Below are 23,426 nucleotides of genomic sequence, written 5' to 3'. Positions count from 1 at the left end.
CTGTATGTATACAAATGCAGTCACTATCCGCCCAGGCCAACAGGTCCTAGACCTTTTGATTTAGTGGTTGAAAGACATTCAAAGAAAAGACTCCTGTAGCTTGGTCAAAACAAGCCAAACTTGGAGATATGTATGATGCTGTGTTTCAGCTCAAAGAAAACAGATTATGTTTCACCTCCTAGAAGGCACATATGTTTTCAAAGAGCACAGGATTAATTTGGTGTGACCATCCCCACTGGCAAGCTGTCAGGCAGGCTGTCAGGGGTGGAGATCACATCAGGCAACAGCTTCTGCCCCACTCCAAAAGGCCAAGATGATTAATGATGATTAATGGTCATGGCATCAATCTAGCATTACTCCCAATGTTCAGTGGGAGCTAGTTTAATGCCGGGGTAACCCCAGAAGTGATCTGATAATGACCACGTAATGCGGCATTACAGCCGCACAACTGACAACTTTGGCAAGGGCAGATAAGGAAGAATATGAATGTTGGAATAACGAAATACCAGAGAGTTCAGCACCAAGGACAGTGATGGGTATTACAGTAGTAGCTAAGAAAGAAAGAACATGAATGTGGGAATAATACAATACCAGAGAGTTCAGCACCAAGGACAGTGTAAAGTGTGGTTACAATGGAAGTTAAGAATGAGTATGGCTGAAAGAGGTGAATAGAATGATGTACCAGAAGACAATTCAGCACCAAGGACAGTGATGGGTCTTACAATAGTAGTTAAGGAAGTCAATGAAATTAATGTGGGAGTAATACAAACTTCAAGGAGTTCAGCATCAAAGACAGTGTTATGTGTGGTTATAATTATAGTAGTTAAGAAAGAGTACTGATGAAAAGGGTGAATGGAATAATACAGTAGACAGCAATTCAGCATTAAGGACATTCATGGGTCTTACAATAGTAGCTAAGAAAAAGCATGAATGTAGGAATAATGCAATTATACAAATAGTTCAGAACTTAGGACAGTGTGAAGTGTGGTTACAATATTAGTTAAAGCATTATAAATATGATTATAGCAGTTCTACATGTATATTAAGAGGCCAATAATACTATATAATGACCCCACCCTGCTGATATAAATTCGATAAGTTGACATAAACTACCAGACTACAGTCTTGTCCTGGCAGCCGTGCAGTGTACATAGGGGAGGCCTGTCTAAGACAGTTTGGCTTGCCAAGTACAAATTTCTCTTCAAGACACTTTTGAAATGATAACACATACATATAAGAAGTTGTATAACTTTTTTGTACTAGTAACCCAGAATATGAAGTAACGGGGGGTGCCCTAATTCCGACCTACCCCTAATTCCGTACTAGTTCGAAAAATCCTTGTCGCCGCGCTATGCATGGGAGCACGTGCCTGTAAATACCCACAGCAACGGACAAAGTTTTTGTGTTGATAACGGTGATCTCACAGAGTTTGTTCTAGTTTGTACACCCCGACAACAGACGAGTGAAAAATCTGTTTGAATTCGACGCTTGTTCGGGGGGTTGACGAGCGTGTTAAAAAACGCAGCTTTGATTTTGAAACAGCCGCTTTGGAGCAAGTCGCGTGATTGTAAAAAGAAGACTTGTTTGGGACAGAAAAATAGTTGTAGATTGTTTTAGGCATAATTTGTGTATTTTAAATACTAAACTCTCTGCTCAGATTGACCTTTGTTAAATTGTAAGTCGGAATTAGGGCACCCCTTTCGCGATAGAACGTTCCACCGGCAAAATGGCAAAAAACCTGCCGTAACTTTCGTGAACCATTACGCGTGGGTGAAAGGCGCTACACTGAAGTAAAATACACAGCTGTGCAGCTTTAATCGTTGTTATCTTTATCTGTAAATATTATAGCTCATGTTGCGCTGTTTTTGGGTGAGGCAAACTATTACCAAAGGTATGTGCGTTTGCATGGAACATAGGACTTGTCAGAATTAGGACCCCTCCCGTTATATGTATAATAGTAATGACAGCTCTGACTTGCCATGTTCTGGCTTGTAGCTTGTGACCTTGGCTGGCAGTTACATGCCCAGTTCTACATACAGAGCCTAAGTCTACATCTGTATCTGAGTCTGTCTGCAAGTAGGAATGACATTTACAAGCCATATGTCAGATACAAAACTGCAAATTAAAGCTAATTCAGTTGTGAGAAAGACATTTCAAGTTGCAAGCACAGATAACGGGGGGGTGCCCTAAACCCCGCACAACATGAGATATAATATTGACAGATAAAGATCACAACGATTAAAGCTGCACAGCTTTGTATTTCACTTGAGTGTAGCGCCTTGCACCCAAGCGTAATGGTTCGCGAAACGCACGGCAGGTTTTTTGTCATTTTGCCGGTGCATGGAACGTTCTATCGCAACAGGGGTGCCCTAATTCCGACCTAGTGTTTAACACAGGTCGATCTGAGAAGAGCGTTTAGAAATTATAATACATAAATTATGACTAAAATAATCTACAACTGTTTTTCTGTCCCAAACAAGTCCTCTTTTTACAATTACGTGACTTACTCCAAAATGGCTGTTTGAAAAGCAAAACCTGCATTTTTTACACGCTCGTCAACCCCCGAACAAGCGTTGAATTCACACAGATTTTTCACTCGTCTGTTGCCGGAGTGTACGAACTAAAACAAACTTTGTGAGATTACCGATATCAATACAAAAACTTTGTCCATTCTTGTGGTTATTTTTAGGTACGTGCTCCCATGCATAACGCCGCAACAAGAATTTTTCAAACTAGTTCGGTATTAGGGATGGGTCGGAATTAGGGCACCCCCCATTACATGTACAAGTAGACACTTTGATACAGCAAGGGCATTATATAGTTAGGGCACCATATATGTCCTTATATAAAACTTTGACAGGGCTGATTTGAAAGTTGGAATATGATCAAGGTTGATTTTCCAAACTGAAAGTTGCAAATTTCTTGCTTATGTAGCTTTGTAACAAGTATCTGCCTTTTGAAAATGTTACCCTGAAAACCAGTAGATAATAAAAAAATTGAATCTTTGAAAACTGACCAGTATGCAAATGTCCTGCCTTTGTTCTGGAGGATAGACTGTTCAGGATTTTTATGAGTTTATGGGCCAATTCACAATTCAAGCTGCTGGGAAGGGCACAGTGGGAGCACTTCCTTATTGTTCTTACCCAGGGGAAAAAAATCGGCCTCTTTAACATTATAAAATCAGGTGCCGGACCCATAAACTTACCTTGCACTCTTGGTCAGATCCTCTTTCTTTGGCTTCCCCCTGGACACAAAGATGCCCCTGTTCATCTTAGCAGGGTCCAGAGCCCAGTTGGAGATCCCCACAAATGCTACCTTCTTGTGGGATCTTGTCTGATCTGGGGCTTCTTCATCTTCCTCTTCTTCTTCTTCCTTTTCTTCTTCTTCCTCTTCTTCTTCTTCCTCTTCTTCTTCTTCCTCTGAGTCATCATCATCATCATCTTCCTCCTCATACCCATCCTCCAGCAGTGTATGCAGGGTCTGTGTTACAGTAATTGCAAAGTTAACAAACATGTATTGGGGCCATGCTTCTTCTATAGCCTGGTTACTAAAGCTATTTTAGCTGCTGAGTCTCTTTCTCCCTCTCCTTTTTGTACAGAGGATGAAAGCAGGCTACTAATTATACATGTATGTAGCTTTACATCTCATAACATGCTGCACTTTCTTTGGTAAAGGAAAATGCTTTTTTCTACCAGGTTCCCAATGTTTAATAGTTTTAATGTGATTGCATTTTTAGTGTTCTAGCCAACATCCATCTTTCCATCATTTGATGGACAAAAACTCATCATGTTTGAAAGACAAAAATTGGTGTATAAAGATATGGAAAGAGATGTAATTAAACTAACTTAAAGCTTTAAGTATACCAGCACAATTTGCCCCCGAAATGCAAGAAATAGCATTTCAGTGTCAAGATCTAAAAATTTTCTGGATGCCCCTAGGATCGTTCCACCTCTGGCCTGACATCTCGCACCTTCAGCTCTTGACATGATGTTACATGTACGTCAAACAAAGTTGATATGACAGGAAAAAAATCAGGCTGGCTAGAACACTAGATTGGATGCAAGGTCTGTACCACAGTCGTTTTTTCCTTCTTTGTGACTAAACTATACACAACAGTAACAACTTGTTTTTACTAACCCTGGTCAAATGTTGACAGATATCAAAAACAGAGACAGGTACAGAATTGGTTACTTATTCAGATGCTAAGAACCACTTTCAGTCCCGATTCATAAATCCTAAGTACACAGTAATTCTATAGATAAAAACATTGTACAAAAGAATTTTATGTGATAACACATACCATACAGTGTATGTAGTACACACACTGTATGGTATGTGTTATCACATAAAATTCTTTTGTACAATGTTTTTATCTATAGAATTATGTTGTAACTTTTTATACTTTGTAATAGCTATAGGCTAGTTTCTGGCTGTGTGTGCTGAACAGGCAAACCAACAAATAATATGAAACACACTGTATGGTGATATTCAAATTATATAATACTACTATCTAACACCAGGGGAATTTTGGTTAATCACCTTGAGAGGCATTTTGGGTGAGTCCTCTGCCAGTCCCACCTCATCCAGCACGACCACAGACACGAAGCGGGACAGGTCCTTGTCCTTCTGAAACTTGCTGCACTGACGGAACGTTCCCACAATGCCTTCTGGTGTGGCCAGTGGGCTGCACTGGAAGGAAACCATCTGGGCCTGAGATAGAAAAAAAGAAATTCAAATCACAGCTGAGGGAATTTGAGAACTTTACAGATAGCATGAAAGAATTTGGACTTACGAAAAAATTTTGAATGTGCAACTCCTGTCCAGGAATGAGTCAACACATGGCTGTCTTTTCTTCCAGGTTCTTCATTGACTATTTCAGTTCACTCAGCAATCTGATGACCACAACAGGGCTTTCTCTAGCTCCAGATATGTTTTCATGACAGCAAATCCATGCCTACTAAATAGAGTTCTTATCTGGTGCGCTCACTTGGTGGCTTTATTTGGTGGTTATAGCAACTGACAAGGCTTTATCACACCATATTCACGGGGTGGGTCATTAACCCTTAATCATTATAATAGCTATGATGGGCAGTCTGTAAGAAGTGCATTGCCTACCTGTTTGAGACCTTTAAACAAGGATGAAGGTGCAAAGTCTCCCTGCATGGCGTCTGCCACGATAGTTTTGGCGAGAGACTTGGAGCTGCCCGGCTTGCCCACCAGGAAGAGCGGGATCTGCAGCTCGATACACACCACCATCATAAACACGTTCTCCTTCAGCGCCATGTTACAGGCAATGTTTGCTCCCAGGTGGTCCTTCAGCTCATCAAGGAACGCCTCCTGGCATCTTGACGAGAGAAAACAAAAGAATCTTTTGGAAAATCATAAAACCAAGGACTAACCCTTACAACACTTGGTCATCATTTTCAACTAATTGTCTCGTACCCAAGGAACACATTCAAGCAGGTTTGGGGACATGGTGACTTTAATGATTCAGAGGAAATACCACTCTGTTCAGCACGAGATAGTGCATCAGTGCTTAGCAAACTTGAAACAAGAGTGGAGTCTATGGCATCTTAATACAGCAAAGTAAGAGATGAGAAATAGTTTAGAGACGTTAAAATTGTTGGCCACAGATACATGTAGATATTTTATTGGAATATTGTTTTATACACGTATATATATAATTAGTGTGTAGTTCACACAAAAGCAAGATGGCACCTCTGCACGCAATTTCTTTTCAGGTACATAGCATTGTACATTTACTTTGAATAGTCTCTAAGAAATATGGACACTGCGCTATCATTCAAGATACATTCAATTTGTAAAAAAATTGGCTTAAGTAATTTCTTAAACCATACCTGTCTAAGCACTTCAGTATAGAACGTACTGTGCCTGTGCAAAGCTAATGCCTGCATCAGAATTGTGTCCATTGCAAAAGATTCCTGACACAACATTTGAAAACTACAGACAGAATATCATCCTTCATAATTATGTGAAGACTACCTTAATCATACACTCTGTAAATTGAAAAGTGTTACGTTCCAGATTTTGTGCAGGCCAACAATGTACCTGTCTATCTCCTGTTCCACTGTCTGAGGTCCCTGGGGAAGCAGGCAGGTGTCTGTGAAATGTTGAGCCACGTATCTTCTGTACTGTTTCCTGGTCTCCAGACGGGAGTGGTAGCAGACACCGATGGCCAGGACTAGAGCTCTGGTGAAGTCAGATATTTCTGCCTGTGACAAGATGTGGGTATTGTCAGTAATACAGCTATGGAAAAATGTACATGTACATGTATCAGCACCTGCATCAACACCATGATTGCATTTAAGATCCCACTACACTTATCGAAAAGAGTAGGGGCCTTTCTCATTAGCACCTGAGCAAAGTGAAGAAAGTCGTGTAAAGTGCCTTTCCCAAGGGCACAAGGTTGGTGAATTGGCAGGATTCAAACCCGGGACCTCTTAGTTCTGAGCCGAATGCTCTGCCATTACACCACACGACCCCACGAGTGGTTCAAACCTTAACAAGAATTCAGAGACCTCATACCTCCATGAAATATATTGAGTTTTTCTAAAATGCTTTTACACAGTACACTACAGTACACAACAAAATAACATACTTTTAGGTTTTTGGTTTCAAACACACGGTTACCGTAGCACCTTTGGCCTGGATATGGTCATGTAGGCTTTTCCCGAGGGAGAGCCTCATTAATCAAACAGGGCAGGCGCTGCCTCCACACATCCGCACATCTGTTTTCCCTACCACCCCGTACATCTGTTTGCTGCAGTACTGCTGTTCTGCTGCAGCACCAAGGTCAGCCACCAGGAGGCCCATATTTGACCTTTGGCTTCCTAAGACCTACCAGCATACCAAATATCATCACAATCCATAAAGGCATTCTGAAGTTATGCTGACTACAAATGTGCGGAAACACACACACACACACATACACACACACACACACAGACGCGCCAAAAACAATACCTCCAGTTTTTCATGGAGGTAATTACAGTCTGGTCTTACAAAACTTGTACTCACCGTACAAAACTGATGTGTTATGCCTAAAGACAGTGGTTTATGCGAATCAAACAAACACGCACCATGTCATCAAGTCATGAACAGTCACAATAGACATCAATAACCTTTTATTTAGTAGTACTGAAATTTTCAGGAGAACTTACATTCGAACTTGTGCTCCTTCCTGTATCTGGCATCAGTTCCCTCAGTTTGCCAGACATTTGGTAGAACCAGCACAGGACTGTCAGGGTCCTCTCCGCATCACGCAGACTCACAAAACTGCACTCATCCTGGCAGAAACATTTAATGGCGGTAATTATTAAAATCACACACAGTTTAAAGATTTCTTTCTTCATTTATTGAAATACATGTTCAAAGAACTAAATCATTTCTATTGACTTTTATATAATTGGTCCTGGAATGGCACAGCAAGCAATTGCAATGAGATCAATAATTATATAGGTTGTCAAATCATTCTTGACCAAGAAATCTGAGATTCTAAACCTCCAGGAAGTATTATACAATGCATACTGTTCACAACGACTCAGACATCACATTAACTTTGCTAATAACAATAACACTACATGACTAACTGGGTGATATCACTTATTATAATACAAAATACAAGATAAAGACCCCGTTAAACTTCCTGAAAGTAGTGTGGTATAGCCCATTACACGCACAAGACATTGGACAACTGATAAAGATAATAGACGCTCACACACACAAACATGAACCAAAACAATACCTTCCCACATATACATGACATATCTTCTTCCCCAGAGGTAACAACTAAATATCATCATTAACAGAAATTGCACGGCCATATGTTGTAATAAGGCCAGTTATTACAGGTGGTCAAATCATTGTTGAACAAGTAAATGCTAAATTAATGATTATTGATAAATTCTGTATGCAATTGATTGATAACCTTGTTACCTTTTTGCTCCGCATGTAGCGCTGGGATGCAGCCAGTACAGCACTCACAACCTTGGGCGTGTTACCGGTAGCAGGTAGGTTGTTATTTTTTATCTGGAAATTTGAACAAGAAAGATTGAAATATCTAGCTACACAAAGTAGACTATAAAGACTACTGATTCAGAAGCAGTAACATGAAATACATGTAGATCAACAGATTAATCTGCTGTGTTGCGCCGAAAGGCGGTTATACAGGCCATACCAATACAGATACAGAACAGATCAAAATACATGTAATATCATCTAACTTGTAGACTAAAACTGGACCAAGTAAAGATGCATATATATAGTTACATGTACTATTTATCTACTACATGTACCTTCACGCAATTTGGCATACTGAATGTATCTACAAAAGTAGATGAAGGCTACTCATCCAGGATGAAACGGTTTAAATTTTCAGTCCATATGATACTGATGAAGATTGCTGGATGGCGGTCAAAATATCTAAAACTAACAAGTAAAATCCGCTACAATTGGAAATTGACAGTTCCGGGTTCGATCCAAGTAAAAAAAAACACCATAAATCTGCAAAGAAATATATATTTTCACTAAAGGCTCTTTGAATTGTGCATATTTTCACTGAATCTGGCTAATATGCAGACCTGGAACACAGCATTTTGGTGCATATTTTTAAACAAAGAATGTATCGATACCGGACACCCCTCTATGCGAAAGGTCATGCAAGTGGACGAGACTTGTACTATTTAAATACACCAGGGGTCAAAATGTTGAAACCCATTTTCACGCTCAAAGGGGTGTTTTGGGGCCACCAAAAGGCACCATTTTCCCCGCCCAAAAACACATATACAATCAATAAAAACGAAAGAATGTGCATCACGAGTCCCCAAAGAATCCGTCCACCCAAACGCGAGAAACAACTGCGAACGTGAAAATCTACATCTCCCACAAAACCCTTCCGTGGAAGGATATATCCTCCCCTGGAGACAATAATATCATTTCCAATATTATTGTATGGATTAAACCAGGATCTATACTATATTAGGTATATATATATATATTTATAGGTTCACCACACCACGAAGTATATATTTCACTAAAGGTTCTTTGAATTGTGCATATTTTCACTGAATCTGGCTAATATGCAGACCTGGAACACAGCATTTTGGTGCATATTTTTAAACAAAGAATGTATCGATACCGGACACCCCTCTATGCGAAAGGTCATGCAAGTGGACGAGACTTGTACTATTTAAATACACCAGGGGTCAAAATGTTGAAACCCATTTTCACGCTCAAAGGGGTGTTTTGGGGCCACCAAAAGGCACCATTTTCCCCGCCCAAAAACACATATACAATCAATAAAAACGAAAGAATGTGCATCACGAGTCCCAAAAGAATCCGTCCACCCAAACGCGAGAAACAACTGCGAACGTGAAAATCTACATCTCCCACAAAACCCTTCCGTGGAAGGATATATCCTCCCCTGGAGGCAATAATATCATTTCCAATATTATTGTATGGATTAAACCAGGATCTATACTATATTAGGTATATATATATATATTTATGGGTTCACCACACCACGAAGTGGTGGTGAACCCATATTGCTTTTTCTGATGTTTCTTCTCCTTCTCCTGCCATTTTTTAAATGGATTCAGCTTCTTCATTTTAGGGCCTAAGGTCCTGAAATTTGGTATGGAGGTACAGTGGGCAAATACCCCTAGGCGTTTTTTAAATTATTGTGATACAGGCTTTTAGAATGGTTTTATTTGAGTTTTTTGGCTGTGTTATAGCAAATGTATTACTGTGTTAGTGTGCCTTGTTTACCACGTTTGGGCATGAGTCATCACAATGGAATGCAGGGCATCAACCAATAGGCATGCAGCTTTCCTCTATTCTTCTTGCTGATTGGCTGTTGGGATTTAACTTGATCAACACCTGCACAGAGCATTTCCACCTGCACAGAGCATTTCTTGCTGATTGGCTGTTGGGATTTAACTTGATTAACACCTGCACAGAGCATTTCCATACAGTATGTCTGTATTCAAGTGTTTTGGTAGGTATTTCAAGCTTTCCTGCTCCAGCATTGGAATGCGGGGCATGGACGTTTTTTTTATTTTGAAAATCAACAGTTTGCATTATGCAATTAAAAATCCTAACCAATAAAGTAGGGAATAGCTATCCAACCGTTGTTTTAGTTGTATTTTACTTCATATTATAGTTATATCAATGTAAATCACTGTTTTCCCTTGTGTTTCTCATTCTTTCCCTGCCATGTCGTAAAATGTGGTGAACCCATCGCTGTATTTGCTCCAAAGCAAATATTGGCCTTTTCTAGTTATTAATATTATATATTGTAATATACATGTACTTTTAGATACAGTTACTATAATAATTGTAAAAGGAAGACTTACACATCTGTTGACCATCTGCAGGATGTACTTCTCCTCCACATCACTGCTGAGCTGGCCGAAGTCCCAGACCAGCGGCAGCATGCTGGGGGGGAGGGGCTGGACACGATACACCAGCTGACGCAGGGGGATGTGACCTGCAGTATACAGATACACATGTACTTCTACATAAAACTAGAATGGTACATTGTAACATTCACAAAATAAAACAAATGTATTTTTATTTTTGTATTTGTTAACCTTCACATGGGGATGCTGCAGCTCAACAAACTGCAGTAACTGGTCTGTTTATTCATACTCAAACACATCCATATATGGTGACCACCCTCTTTAACTCTGTCCTGCAACTTGCTACATAATGTAATTCAATACCACAAGGTGCTGCTACAGCACAAGTTACCATGGTGACAATTCTGTGGTCCCTCTCCACCAGCGTTCTACTCAACGGGTCCCCGGGCAATGACATCACATTAAACGAAAGCCTCTCACACTCCTTCCACACTTACATCACTTCAACAAACCGTTTCTAGGCACTTCCAGCTGTTCCTTTCTAACCTTGTTATTTAGTATCCTTTTTTTTCTCATATAAGGTAGTCTGACTGTGACTTATTTTATCGACCTCTGACCTCCAAATGTGTTATTTTAGATGTGTACATATATTTACTCGGCTAATTGGAATGATATAGGTTCTTATGATCATTTTTTTTTGTAATTTCACACTGTTGATATTATGTGCCCTATATGTTTTGTCCTTATGTGTTGACTCTCTAACATCAGCTTTGCTGCCTTGAGAGTCAGTGTAATGTCTTGTTGCATTTTCAATAAATAAAGACTAGTAAATAAATAAATTCTGTGGTGACAGTCAACTGACCTAAGATCTAAAAGTTTTAATCATGGCATACTGGGTTTAACTGATTGAATAAAAGAACAACTCCTTTTTGGTTTCTATACGTCTATACATGCAATATTCTTCATGATTACTGAAAGGAAAACATACGTCACACATACCAAACCTATCCTTTGTCTCTGTGGCCTTGATATGGTAGCCAAGTCCTGCCTCCTCCAGCCTCCTGATCATGTCATCTGTGTGTCTGAGGAGAGAAAAGCATGTAAAAAATTATAACACATGTAGACACTGTGTATGTTAAAAAAATTTCTGGCCTGATATGTACAAAACTACTCAGCAATCAGGCAGAATGGTATCCTTAGAAGTACTTCTCATTTTCTATGATATAATAAATCATCCGCAATAATGTATTTTGGGGGATTGTCTTCACTTTGTCCTTTCATAATTTATTAAAAAAATTAGAGAACCAACAAATTAAATTGATGGGGCTGTAACACAAGAGAAAGTAGTTACTCAAAGGTTGACTCTGACCGGGAATCGAACCCGCAGCTCACAACCAGCAACCCAAACCATGCGGGTAGTTAGTAACGCCTATATACTCACTGTTACACTACTGTAAGAAACAGGAGGAGGGAGTAAAAACAGGTCCCGGGTTGGGTTTCGAACCCACGACCTCCCGAGCACCAGCTTCAAAATCCGACACTCTAACCACTCCGCTAAAAGGCCAGGTCAGTTGGTAGCGCCTATAAACCCCCCACTGTTACAGGGCCTTACCTTCTGTATGGGTTAATGGCAGCGACGATCTTGAGACAGCCGTCTTGCCTGTTGAGAGGCTGTCCTGCGATGGTCCCATCACACATGATCTCCTTTATCAGGCCAATGGCCTCTGTGGTGTTGGCCTCGTCAAAGAACAGCACAGTGTCGATGTTGTGCCTGTCCCTGTTGACCCTGGCAGTCTGCTGAGCTCTCTCCACCTTACGTATGATGTCCTCTGCCCTCACTCCACCATGGACCTGTTAAACAGACATAAACAAAAGAGAAACAAAGGTATGGATAACAGAACCCAAACAAAATATGAACACAAATAAAGGTAGGCTATATACAATAATGGTGAACAATGTGAACTCATAACAGATCGTAAATGCAAATAAATAAATCTGTACATAATGAACCAAGATCTCACAAAATAAATACAAGTACATATTAAGGTAAATGAAACATAATAAGAGAAAACAAACGTGCAGAAGTAACAAGTGAAAACTTGTAAAAAAAAAAATCAGATGTATTATGAATACAGGTGTTTTCTTCTTTTCCCCCACGCTCAACAAATGAAAGTTGCTAGATCAGATACACCCTCGTTAAAGAGCCACTTAATTCTATTTTCATCTCTTTCCCATATGATGTCAGGTGATTTTATATAAATTTTATGAAACATATTTTCTCAAAGATCATCATAAAAGGGACAGTAAAAAAGAAAATGTGTTTTGTTTTCTACTTCATCCAGGTCACACATGGAACAAATTCTATTTTCCTCAGGAATTCCCTGGTAACGTCCAGTTTCAACATTGATAGGTAAAATACCAGCTCGCATATTTTTCTATACACAGTAAGTATCTTTAAACAGAGCATATGTTCTTAGTTTAGGCTTCAAATGTACTTTGGTTGCCCAGTCTTGTTTGTATTAGTCAAAAAGCTTCCCTTTAATTTGCCTAAAAAATATGTCACCCCTCAATGTGTTAAGGTAAAGTTTTAACATGTTCTTGATCAACTTTACGGAATATGTCCTGAACGTTTCTACTCCAGTGGCCATGATTTTGAAAGGCCCATAAAAATACTTGTTTTGTAATGGACGATGTTGTATATTATAATTTAGTTACCTTCGTCTTGTACATGTACTCTTAAGCTTGGCCATAATGGTCAGCTACATGTAGCTGGCATATACATGTATCTTGCTGGTAGGTTACTCATGAACCTAATATACAGTATACTATATTAGATGGAATAAACTTAGACCACAGAATATACATTGTACAAAAAAATTAAAAAAATTATCATGTCACCAGGTACATTATGGCCAAGTGGGTAGAGTGCTCCCCTTGCATTCAATGGGTCGTGAGTTCAATTCCTTGCCGAGTCATACCAAAGACTGTTCAGCACTCAGCATTTGAGAAAGAGTATGACAGTTAAACACACACCACTACCGGTGGACTAGCCCCCGCTGCAGTGATTGCACAACTGTATGACAAAGGGCTACAGGATCGGATGCATATGGTGCTGCCATATACATAAACGACCATGTCAATGGTTGCAGGGAGGATGATAACTTTAACTGCCAAATGTATGACTGTCTATTTCACTAAGACTTAGTGATGGTTGAATGGATTGATCTGAGTTAAAGCTGCATTATGTAGTTTTTTGCGCAAAAAATTCAAATATTCTGAATCTAACAAATCTTGGTTTTATCATCATTTACTATCACTTTTAAACACATTTGCGTCATTATACTACGTTTCTGGCGTATTTTGTTAGCGCAAGAACAGTCCGCTCAATGTGCGCTCAGTTCCCGGTGGCACCAAGTTGATGCCACCGCTGGAACCCAAACAAACAACGGTTTTCAGTCGGGAATCTTCGGTGAGTTCCGGCTGGGTGACGTCATGACTATCTAGCCCTCTGATGATGAAACAAAATGGCGGGAATGGAGGGCGGTCGGGATCGGGTGAACCGTGGAGGCAGAAGAAGTTTGCTGACCAGTTCCGCCAGGAAAAGGAAGGAGAAGGACAAGTTTCAAAAGCGGGTGTTGTTGGTATACTCACTAATCGAAGGAATAACACGGTCAAAACAAACCCGGGAACCAAAGGCGAAAACCGGCTGTCAGAATCGAAGGTCCCGCGCCAGGGTCACGTTAGGCCACGTGACAAATCTCCGGGCCGGCTATGGCAGACTCTGGAGTACTTGGACATGTTTGGAAGTCAACAAACATGGCAAACACCCTGGCGCGCGCGTCTGATTTCTCAGTTTTCTAACCGCTCGCATCGCAAAAATATCGTCTCGCCTCCATGAACTGAATGGTGCAGTGTAACACGGTGGGGTTTATTCAACTAGCAAATTGTAAAAAAATGGCCAGAAAATCGACTTTTTGTTTTAAGATTAGACAGCCAAAAATCACATATTATTATTAATAAATGCAGCTTTAATTGATTGATTGTGCGATTCATAAAAAATAGTTCCTAACTGTTTTAGCTTTTAGACAGTGCATTGAACAATGTTCTGACAAACCTTCATGATGATCATATTCTTGGGATGTTTCTTGCCCTTGACGTGACCTGCCTTAAGGTCACACATGAACCTGATGAGCCTGGTCTTCCCGCAGCCCGTCTCTCCCATGATGATGACAGGGATGTTGCACCTGGTAGGGTGAAAAAAAACCTTGAGGTACAACATTGACTGGTTCTCTGCTCACAACCTTGTGGGGTCATGTGGCGTAGGAGTAGCGTGTTCTGCCTTGAACCAAGAGGTTCCGGCTTCGAATCCTACCTTGTCACCAATCTTGTGCCCTTGGGAAAGGCACTTGACATGACTTTCCTCAGCTCACTCAGGTGAAAATGAGTACCAGTCCTATAGCTTTTGTTAGGGACGTCCCTCGGATAGGACGTCAAATGGAAGTCCAGTGTTTGGGAACAGCCACAACCCACGCACGTTAAAGAACCCACCACACCTTTTGAAAAAGAGTAGGAGCATGCCCCGGTGTGCGATGGTCTAAATACTTAATCTGATTATTCACTACAGAATCCAGGAAGAGTAGTGTGACATACACACTGATGGAGATAGTAAACAAACAAACAGAGTCTCATGCGTTACCTGCATATTAACATGAACTCACAGAAGTGGTCGATTGCTCATTCCTTGACAAAGACTGTTGTAGGGTACAAAATTTCCAATTTCTTGTGTTGGAAATTACATTAAATGTAATTTAATTTTCAAACTTGCCTCATAAAATTGATTGCTTACAGTGGAGAACTAGTCTTAGAATTTCGGAGCAGAGAAGCCCCAACCAGGACAAAGCTGGACAAGAGTGAGGGGGTGGGAGGTGAGGAGATATGTGTCATCGGCATGTACCCATAGCACCAAGCAAAGAGGGGGATTTTGGAGGGAGGCAATTTGAAAAAAAAAAAATTTTACACCATATGTCATATGCCAAGGGGAACCCCACCTTAAGTCCCTCTGGGCATCGCTCAGGACTTTTTGCCAATACCTTAACCTTTCTTCAAAACTCACCCGGAGGTAGGAAAGAATGGGACACTAACCTGAACCTCATATGAATAGCCAGGATCTTCTTGACGTTGTCTGTTGTTAGTTCGTAGGATGGGTCAGGATCATAGAACACATTGTGAATGCCCATCACAAAGCACAACTTCTGGATTTTTTCAAATCTGGAACAAAATGTTATAATATAATTGTACATTTATGAGTTTTTTTTCAGGATATAATACATCTTAGTTTAATTTGATGAACTTGAAATAATACAGCGCTTCAGACATTTTGACAACTATCCAGTGATCTTCATCAGAACATAAACCTTCCTTTCTTTTTACTGAATCAGATGCAGATTGTTGCATAGCAGTCGAAACATTAAAATTTTGAAACTTTGCATTATTTCCAGCTGCATTGATTCAATTAAGATTTATGAAATTATCATGCTTCTGTCAATATATAATGATTTGGCTTTCCCCATGCATCAGCTAAAACACATATATTGTACAAAATTGCATAATGAAAGCTGACAATGGCAAGTTTGCATGATTACGGAGGATACATTTGTAGGTTCACTGAACTTGTTTGTACATGACTTGTAGCTCTATTCCTTAATTATTCCTATAATATTATTATAATAATGGTAAGATATCTTGTAATACTTATACATACATGTATATGTAGGAAAGGTCCTAGTACCTAGTTAGGTCATCAAAGGTGACATTAAACTTGACCCCGTTACTGGCCATTCCCTGGTACAGATTACCAGATATGACGTTCTGCTCCAGAAGCTGCCCGGAGGCATCGATCACACTCCCCGCATGGTCCACATAGAATCCCAGGAACGTCATGGTGTTGTGGTCAGCATTGAAGAACAGGTACGGGTGAGGGCTGTGGACAAGAAAAGTTTACAAAAGCAAAGATTTTTCAACAAACACCCCAGCAGATCCAGAACAAGCTGCTAGGGGGCCCAACTTATTATTCTGATTAACTTCTTCGTGACCCCAGCATACAAAATTCGTGACCTCAGCATACATGTACAGTCATGTATCTAGAACCCGAGATATCAAAACTGAAAGTTTGAGAGCAACCATTAGTAATAAATAACACAACATCCTGCCAATGTCTCAAGGTCTCAATCTACTGTACAGAATATACCTACAGAATATAACTACAAGTTATTGTGTTTATCCACACACACACACCTACACACACACACAAGCCCACCACACACATATGTCTTTATTGCTGAACACTAGCCACACACGCGCGCACAAATTAGCATACCCGTCCTTGGTGCTGAGTGCTATCCACACACACACACACACACACACATAAGTACACACACACACACACACACACAAACATACACACACACAAACACACACACACACACACACACACACACAAAAGACTTTACGTATCCTTAAATAGAGCATGCATTAATAAGGAAAGTACCTGTTCTCCCAGGTTCTCCTCAGCTGCAACTGCTGAATCTCTGCCTGTTCCAGATCGTCTGAAGGAGCCGACTTCAGGGAAGGGCTCTGGTCACTCATGTTCAGGGATGGAGTAGCAAAATCCTGGAGAATTCGGGACACATGTTAACATATAAGCATGTCAGATACTACTGACATCAATCCTTTTGACTTCATCATTCTGAAATGAACTCATAATGAAGCATATATTTGTCAGTGATATGATTCACTACTCTCAACTTGTGCAGATGTTTGCTAACCATTATAGGGTCAACGGTGGATTGAATCAAAATGTTGTACTTTATAACCGTGTTGATAAATTGTGTTTCTTCAGTGTCTGTAGATGCACAGCTGCATTTACTGAAAAAAGTGTGTATAATGCTTGTTGTCATGTGACACTTCTCTGGCTCACACAGAGCAGACAACCTGGTCAATAAAATGCAGCAGCTAAACTCAACAACAGCACAAATGATGTCCATATTTCTGTATTTTGTACAAAATGTAAGTTAATAACAAGCAGCACTTTAATTATGGAAAAACACTTTAATTATGGACTCCTCGCTAATAACTCTAAATTGCTTTACCCAATTAGGTTTATATTTTTTCTGAGTACATAGTAGAAGGTGACAAATATGTGGAATGTGTTAATTAGTCCCTAGGGTATAGTCCAATTATACATAATTATACATGATTATACTATATTTATCTATAATCATGTATGATTATACATATTAGTTTTTCCATTACACATAATTATGTATATCCCTTTTGATCATTATACATAATTATGTATATCCCTCTTGATCATTATACATAACTATGTATATTCCTCTTGATCATTATACATAATTATGTATATCCTTTTAACCATTATACATAATTATGCATATCCCTTTTAACCATTATATATAACTATGCATATCCATTTTGGTTATTATATATAATTATGCATATTAATTTTTACCATTATACCCTATATATGACTTTTGGCTATTATTCATAACGATACATAACCCTCATGACCACTATGTATAACTATAGCCATTTAATTGTTATGAACAATAGTAATAAAGTAGGTGTAACAAGTCATTTGGTGTAATGTAGCCAGCTGCCGCCGCGCCGCATGCCTGCGAAGCTGGTGTGTTACGCCGAGAGGCAGCTATACCATCTAAACAAATACAGATACAGAATTAGATAAGGTTATATTTTGGTGTCATGTGGTCTTTAATACTGACTATAGCAAGTAAGTGCTACACTACTTCAATTTATTGATACCAATGTTAACTGAAGTTTTTGCTAATGCTATCCATGTCATCTTTTTCTTTTACATAGAACAAATTCTTAGCCCCTCTTACCAAAGTTTTGCTAATGCTACCCATGTCAACCTTTTCCTTTACATAGAACGAATTCTTACCCCCTCTTGCCAAAGTTTTTGGTAATGCTATCCATAATTGCCTATCGAAAGCAGTTTAAATGCTGATTTGTGCACCTACATCGTAACAATGGCATGGCGACAAAAAATTGAAATTTTTTCTACTGTCCCAAAATTTCCCGAAAGTGTACATTGAATTGTCCCAGACAAAATTTTGGTGGCCTCTGGTCATAGGGACACCTTTGATTTCAGCACTGTCTGTTAGCCTGTGCCACGCCCAACAGCACCTTTCTGTTGACTGGCTCAAGAGTGGAGGTGCGAGAGTTTTAGGGGGATATTTTAAACCCTCTAAAATGCTATTTTCTTTGTTTCTGTAGGTGAATTTCAAAGGAAGTTAGATACCCCTAGACTTAGACACTGCTGAAATTATCCACATGTACAGTAAAAAAATGGCACCCCAAACACTAAAAAAATATCTGCCGTTGGCCATGGAACACGTGTTCCATTGCGGGTTACCTGGGGTCACATTGCACGTGTCATGCGTAATGACCCACACATTCAATTTTATGTGCCTAAGACCTTCAAAATGTATCAAATCTCATCATTGTTAGTATTTGCATACCTGTAATGAGATTAGTAAAGCTTTCGAGATTCAATGTGCTTGTTCTTGCATCTTTGTTCTCAATTACATAGCTACTATATAATTCATTTATTTGAGAATCTTTGCCAGTTTTACACTGGGGTAAGTTTGGAATAGTCCACTTTTGCATGGGAGGGAGATGGACTGAAATATGCTGTATTTGCTCCCAAGCAAATGTCGGCCTCTCTAGTTATATTTCAGTCCATACCACATGGTATGGATGAGATCCTTGATGAGATACATTAATTTTGTATATTGTGTCCTCTAGCTCAATGTTTCTTCTCCTTCTCCTGCCATTTCATATAAATGGATTCGACTGTCATTTTTTATCCCAATGACTTGAAATTTGGCATGGAGGTAAAGTGGGCCAATACCCCCAGGCTTTTTTTCATTTTTATGATACATGCCTTTGGAAAATTTTTATGAATGTTTTTTGGGACATTTTTCGACAAAAAATAGATTTTTGGATCCTGAGCCCTGGTATTACAACCAAATGATCTCAAATCCGGTATACGGGTACCTTGAAAGTGTGTCTACAGAACAGCAGTCACATATTTGGCATACACCACTTCCAAATGACTCATTTGGGGTCTTTAATGGCTATTTTCTGCCAAAAAAGGGCCAAAACTGCTATACCCGTTCCACGTTCGATCTAAAGAATGGCCCATTCCATCTGCCGTTGGCCATTGAACACTGCTCGAACAAATCGAACATTGTCGGTTACATGGGGTCATGTTGCACGCAAGTTGTGCGCAATGACCCACACATTCAAATTTATGTGCCTAAGATCATTACGGAATAGTCCACTTTTGCGTGGGAGGGAGACGGACTGAAATATGCTGTATTTGCTCCCAAGCAAATGTTGGCCTTTCTAGTTTTATTTTGCGTTATATTACCGTAACGTTAATCATTGAGACAGATTGATGCTTGGACAAAACGGTAAAGACTTCTACCCAGATGACAGTTACACATTAGTAACTGCCAGTGGACAGATTATGAAATGTTCAGATATTTTAAGTAGCATCCTCTAACTTTTGTCAGTAAAAGCAATCTGTAGTCACTAAAAGAGATCATGCATGTATATTCTGTACTAGTCAACAGGTAGTTTTTATCCAAAACCTATGTACAAATGTCAATTAAGCCTACTGTAAATGTTATCATGATAGCCTTGGCGTCTGTACTCTTGTATTTTATCCTGAAAGTACATAGTTTTTAGATATTGTCTGATGTAAATTTTGTATCAATGTATCATATAATATGTGACAATTGTCTTGAATTTGCACCAACAATGTCTACACTTTGGACATCTGAATAAAGTACCGCAAATTTGTGAAACCCTTCAGACTTTGTATCCTCAATCTTTTTTTAGTTCCATACATCAAGACAAGAATTTCAGGGACAAGAATTTCCTTTCAAGTCCATCTCAATAGGCAATCAAACACTCTGAGCTACTGTGTCCTCCATCACTGTCTCCATATAGCAACATAACAAGACCTCTTCCCTTTCTGCCTCCTCAGAGAAAAGTCTTTTCAAGGCTTGTGGATTTGTCAGCTTCATTTTTTTCTGATTTGCAAAATAAAGCAATCATTTCAGGCTCTGAATCAACTCCAAAATGCTCATATTTTGGCTCATATCTTGGTGACAGTGAGTTCAACTCTGCGATAGCTCAATAATCGGTTGATAACTCAGAGGCATGACTATTTCTTCTTTTTTGAGCTGGTATGATGTATTTTAAGTTAGTACTGGTATGTCCACCAGTTTATTAGTCATTTTGTACCTCATGCATATCTGCCATTTTTTGTCCGTCTCCCAATGACACCCACTGTAGGTTTCTTTTCATTTCAACAACACTTGTCATGAGCACCTCTTTCAATTTCATAGTTGTTCGTGCATATCCTTGGAGCTTGATTGTTTAGTAATACCCTTTCCAGTTTAACCTAAGGCCACACCAATTCAATTTGTTTTACATTGAAAAACTTAACTAGGAAGAAAAGGACTTTCTTCAACGGTTGGGGCCAAAATATGTCATTTATTGAGCATTTTGCAGTTGATTCAGAACCTAAGATATTTTTTTTGTGTTGCTGTTGGTGGTCAGAAGAAGGCTGGAGGGAGACGTTGCCATGTCTAAGCGTAAAGGCTGTCTGAGCTGTGTGGGCAGGGAAAGTGTTGCTAGTTAAGTACATACATGTATGCACGTGGTGATCTCAGACAAAAATGTACAGAGCCACTAAGTGGCCAAGAGTGCGAATAAGTGGACAGGACGCAAAGATTCCAACCGATGCTAGGAGGTGTTTATTAACAGCATGGTCACAACATGGAGTCGGTGTTAGGACTGAGTCATTAACATAATATATGCCAGGCACAGGCAGTGGCGTGACTTTTGTTTTCTTTTTCTTTTCTTCTTTCCTTACTATGCTACTTGAACGAACAACAAGAAGCCATAGGCGACAATTCTCCGTGAAGTATTATATATTGCAACAAAAAGAAGTAGCCATTGGCGACAATTCTCTGTGAAGTGTGATAAATCGAACAAAGAAAAATTGTTTAAACGCGCGTCGGCTCAGTCATCTTAAGACGCAACAACCAATCAGAGATGCGAGATGCCTACACGTGACGCGGGATTTGCATACAGTCTAAACAACGGGGAAGGGCGCGCGATGCCCGAAATATTTTTGCGTCAATATTCAGCGCCGTGATTCAAGAGATTAATACCCGGAAACAATTTCTTTTCTTGTTTTGAATGCATTAACATGCATTTACGCTAATCTAGTATGATTCAGGGTTACTATTTTTTAACCTGCCATGGCCAGATTATCTAAAGATGTGTGTGTATTGTGTGTACAATCTACAGAAAGAGAAAAGTACATCAGGTCCGATCATCCGATTTTCACGTTTCGGTTTTTTGGACTCGGTTCATGAACGTATTTTGGTTTGGCTCCTGGAATGTGCGAAAAAAATGACTCCCGGGACTGTCTACAGGGAACACTCGCACATTCGTGGTGTATCAGGACAGCGCAACTGGTCGGCATTAGCGCAGTCCCTGCAATTAGTAACAGTTGCATAAACGGACGAAAACATTTCAAAGAAATGGGGATGTTTCAAAAATAAGCAGTTACTCCAATATCAAAACAGCTACGGTAAAAATAAAAAGACGTGCATCATCCCGGACATAATGCCACACCACATGCGAAATTACACAGAAATGCGACGTACGGAAGAATGCGTTTTGGCTGCGAACATCTTCCAAAAAACTTGCCATCTCTTAACCATGGGCAAAAACATCTGGAACCACTTATCAAAACCACCCCGTACCTGCATGAAGTTCCACCCCCCCCACTGCTATTCCAAACAACGCGTTTTTCTGGACCATTCCAATTCGCCTCGTAATTGTAGGGGTGCGTCTGCAATATTACATTGACCGCGAAAGCAGCAACGGCAAAAATACACATTCGTGCATCAACACGGGAATGCCCGCAGACGGCGTATAAAATTGCGTGCCAATTACACAAAGAGAACCCAGTGTTTTGACTGCGAACATGAAAAATCAGCCGATCACAACACTCCGTCTGGAGGTCCTGACCTCCTTCACGGAGTAATAATATTCTAGCTCTACAGAACAAGTTATAAACAGATAGGCTCTGGATTCACGAAAAGGGTTATGACTGGATAACTGTTGAATAATACTGACCCCTTGCATGAGGAGTTAAGACTATCTAGTGTATTCACTATTGTACAAAAAAGGGTACAGATTAGTTTCATATAGTTAGTGCTTCGGTTGATATCAACCTTGAACAGGGTAACAAATAATATAAGAGGCTCGTTTCATACAATAAGCCTTGAAGAGAGTAACAAATAATATAAGTGGCTAGAGAAAAAAAATACAGGGTACTCAACAAGAAATGGCCGGCAAGAGTCCTGTGAATCATAACTATAACAGTGTCTGGTAGAGTTCAATCAGGTATGGTCAGGTAACTAAAGTTCTAATGTGTCTGTTGACGTCCGGGATGACTGTTATTGAGTTCAATGTGGTGCGGTAGGGTCCTCTGGTGGCTCGGTTCGTCTGGTTCGCTGCATATACTGTTTGTCTGCGTCTGGGAGGTACGGGCACTCGCTGAGGAAGTGGTCGGTTCGTGGCTTACTGGATTGAGAGCAGATGGGGCACACTTTATTGTGAGATCTGGTCTGTGGTGACCGAGAGTAATATTGTTGTCACTACGGTACTGGTCACGACCTTGGCTGAGACGGAGGGTTCTGACGTCTTCGGTGGTTTGGAGCTCGTCCATGAGAGATTGTAATGCCAAGGAGAGTTCCGGTTTTATAGACGCTAGAGTTTTGTGACGCAGTTCCGAGCCATAGCGTTGTTTGACTAAGGCTGGTAGTGCTGGATGAAGTAACTTCAGCCACAGGAGGACGATGAAGTTTTCCAGGGACGGAGTGACAGCCTCCTCAGTAATGTGACCGTCACCGTGGT

The 23,426-nt window shown here is 40.0% G+C and overlaps 1 protein-coding gene across 1 annotated transcript in view; it reads right to left on the bottom strand.

The window, feature by feature from the left end:
- The window catches only part of LOC109473931 (E3 ubiquitin-protein ligase rnf213-alpha-like), a 134,495-nt gene that overhangs the window by 59,973 nt on the left and 51,096 nt on the right, over nt 1–23,426 (bottom strand). The window contains exons 38-50 of the mRNA XM_019774105.1: nt 16,927–17,048; nt 16,168–16,359; nt 15,522–15,647; nt 14,494–14,623; nt 11,992–12,230; nt 11,379–11,461; nt 10,374–10,507; nt 7,957–8,049; nt 7,182–7,307; nt 6,070–6,233; nt 5,116–5,344; nt 4,540–4,710; nt 3,206–3,480 (exon numbers count right to left, since the gene is read on the bottom strand). Coding sequence (XP_019629664.1) covers nt 3,206–3,480; nt 4,540–4,710; nt 5,116–5,344; nt 6,070–6,233; nt 7,182–7,307; nt 7,957–8,049; nt 10,374–10,507; nt 11,379–11,461; nt 11,992–12,230; nt 14,494–14,623; nt 15,522–15,647; nt 16,168–16,359; nt 16,927–17,048 — 2,084 coding nt within the window. The remainder of the gene's footprint in view (nt 1–3,205; nt 3,481–4,539; nt 4,711–5,115; nt 5,345–6,069; nt 6,234–7,181; nt 7,308–7,956; nt 8,050–10,373; nt 10,508–11,378; nt 11,462–11,991; nt 12,231–14,493; nt 14,624–15,521; nt 15,648–16,167; nt 16,360–16,926; nt 17,049–23,426) is intronic.

Source organism: Branchiostoma belcheri, unplaced genomic scaffold (assembly GCF_001625305.1).
Source record: "Branchiostoma belcheri isolate BF01 breed outbred unplaced genomic scaffold, Haploidv18h27 scaffold101, whole genome shotgun sequence".
Taxonomy (NCBI): Eukaryota; Metazoa; Chordata; class Leptocardii; order Amphioxiformes; family Branchiostomatidae; genus Branchiostoma; species Branchiostoma belcheri.
The sequence above is the reverse complement of the archived record's forward strand: the minus strand, read 5'-3'. Positions and strand labels throughout refer to the sequence as shown.